At 43.2% G+C, this 2500-nt stretch overlaps 1 protein-coding gene across 1 annotated transcript in view; it reads left to right on the top strand.

The window, feature by feature from the left end:
- Window positions 1-2500, top strand: part of hdac5 (histone deacetylase 5) — a 26140-nt gene that overhangs the window by 15391 nt on the left and 8249 nt on the right. The window contains 1 exon segment of the mRNA XM_047343792.1: window positions 1465-1576. Within this exon segment, the coding sequence (XP_047199748.1) occupies window positions 1465-1576 (112 nt within the window).

A 2500-nucleotide genomic window follows, 5' to 3' on the forward strand; every position in this document is an offset into this window, starting at 1 on the left:
GAGCTCACTGACAAACATTGAATTTCCTGTGACGGCTTCATAATAAAAGTGAACTTGTGTTTCACTAGTTAAATGTTTTTAATGTCAAGCTGCAGCTTTAGAAAATGTTCGGTTTATTTTTACCCTGATTATAAAACTGCTAATACATAGATATTGTAATAATTTCATCAGTGGACGACAGGCTCAGCCACTAATGTATTACCTCTTAAAATCTCAGAGACCTCCACTCAAAGGTTCCACGTCAGTGTTACACAAAGTGACTACAGTATATATTCATCTGTGGCTACTAATAGAATAGAATACAAAGAATATTGTCATGTATGGTGATACAACTAAATGTATAGTGCCACTCCGTAAGGGCCACACAGCACACGTTGGTTGATGTTGGCTCCTGGAGGTTAGCGTTGTCAGGATCCCTCAGACAGCAGTAGTGTCGGTGTAGTTCCAGTTATGACACATTTTGTCTGCTGTCTCATCACGGCTGATATACACCTCTGACCCGTGCTCAGCGTGGGGGGTGTTTGTGCTCAATGCTCATGGGAAAAGCAGCTTTTAATCGAGGGGAGAGTTGAATGGATCCGTCGGAAAGGTGCGACCACACGGAACAAGTACATGATGAGTCATCGACAGAAAGCTTTGACATAAAGGATTTAATTATAGAACTACACAAAACTATATATATATATATATATATATATATACACACACACATATATGTGTATGTTTGTGAGAGTCATGTCAATGTCCAGGTGAAGCGAAGCCAAGAGACTTGACAAACCACACACACAGCTGTCGACGTTGCAGTGACATCATCAACTGGTGACTCAACCACTGGACTGTGCGTGTGTGTGTGTGTGTGTGTATGTGTGTGTGTGTGTGTGCGTGTGTGTTCCTGTATGTCTGTATACCTACAAGTGTGTCCGCCCACACATGATGAGTCACCCAGATTGCAGTAGAGGGAGCACAGCAATGCTCCCTATATATAGACTCTGCAGAACATGTGTGTCTGCAGTGATCTCTCACACACACACACACACACACACACACACACACACACACACACACACACACACACACACACACACACACACACACACACACACAGTGGAGGTGTGTGATCAGTGAAATTTCAAGAAAACTTTGACTGATTAACAATGACTTAACGTTGTCATTAATATAAAACCTGACAATCAAACAATTAATCACTTACAGTCTTAATTTAAATAGAATGTTTTCATACTGTTTTTATGAATGAGCAGGCTGTTCTGTTCTTTATACACACACACACACACACACACACACACACACACACACACACACACACACACACACACACACACACACACACACACACACACACACACACACACACACACACACACACACACACAGATATCTGATTCATCCTTCTGCTGTGAGTCCTGCTCTTCTCTCACCCTCTGTCCCTCCTCCTCTTCCCATCAGGCCTTGCAGCAGTTGGGCGTGTTCCAGTCGTCGTTGCCCCACCGACCTCTGGGAAGAGCGCAGTCGTCCCCCGCAGCCACCGTCAATCTCATCAAACACCTCTTCACCACTGGTCAGTTCTGTTTGTGTTCTCATCTGGTCTGTGATTGGATTAGTCTGAAATCAGTGGTGTTGGTCCGCCTACCTGCGATGCTTGTTGCTTAGCAACAGAGGGATGACTCTCTGTTGGCTGATGGTTCAGATGAACCAGCTGAACTGAATGAAATACGATAAATTAGTGGTGTCTCCTGTTTTTTAATAGAGTGAGATCCCTGGTTATTGTTGTTCCTTCTTGTTTGTTCATCTGTTGTGTTGCTGCTGTTCTCTGTCTACACAAACTGCATATTTCATGTACTTATTGTCTCCGGAGGTTCGGGCGACAACATCACTCTCCTTGTCTGCAGGAAGTTTTATTTACACAAACCTCAAATAAGAGGATAAAACGAAGCCCCTGTTTGAAACCTGGTAAATAAGCAGTAACATGTTAAACACATGACTGAAATAGTGGATGAAAACACACTCACTGAGCACATTATTAGGAACACTACACTAACAACGGGTAGTTCCTGTCTTTGCTCTGAAAACAGCCTCAGTCCTTCATGTCACTGAACCTACAACACGTTAGAAACTCTCCTCTGAGGTTCTGCTCCACGTTGACACGACTGCATCAGAGCATTTCTGCAGATTTGTCTGTTGCACATTAATCTCCTGTTATAAGGTTCGAGTGGATTCTCGACTGGTGACTGTGGAGGTCACTGAAGTTCCCTGAACTCACTGTCGTGTTCATGAAACCAGTTTGAGACTTTTACTTTGTGACCTGGAGCATTGACCTGCAGGAAGTAGCTGTTAGAAGACGTGAACCTGCTCAGCAACAATACTTAAAACATGAAAAGCCAAATGCAACATATGCATATATCATCCATCCATTTTCTACAGGAGCATCCTGGACATGATGACAGGAAATCACATGACCGACACACAACAACCTTTCAAACTC

The sequence above is a fragment of the Hippoglossus stenolepis genome, chromosome 16 (genome assembly GCF_022539355.2).
Source record: "Hippoglossus stenolepis isolate QCI-W04-F060 chromosome 16, HSTE1.2, whole genome shotgun sequence".
NCBI lineage: Eukaryota > Metazoa > Chordata > Actinopteri > Pleuronectiformes > Pleuronectidae > Hippoglossus > Hippoglossus stenolepis.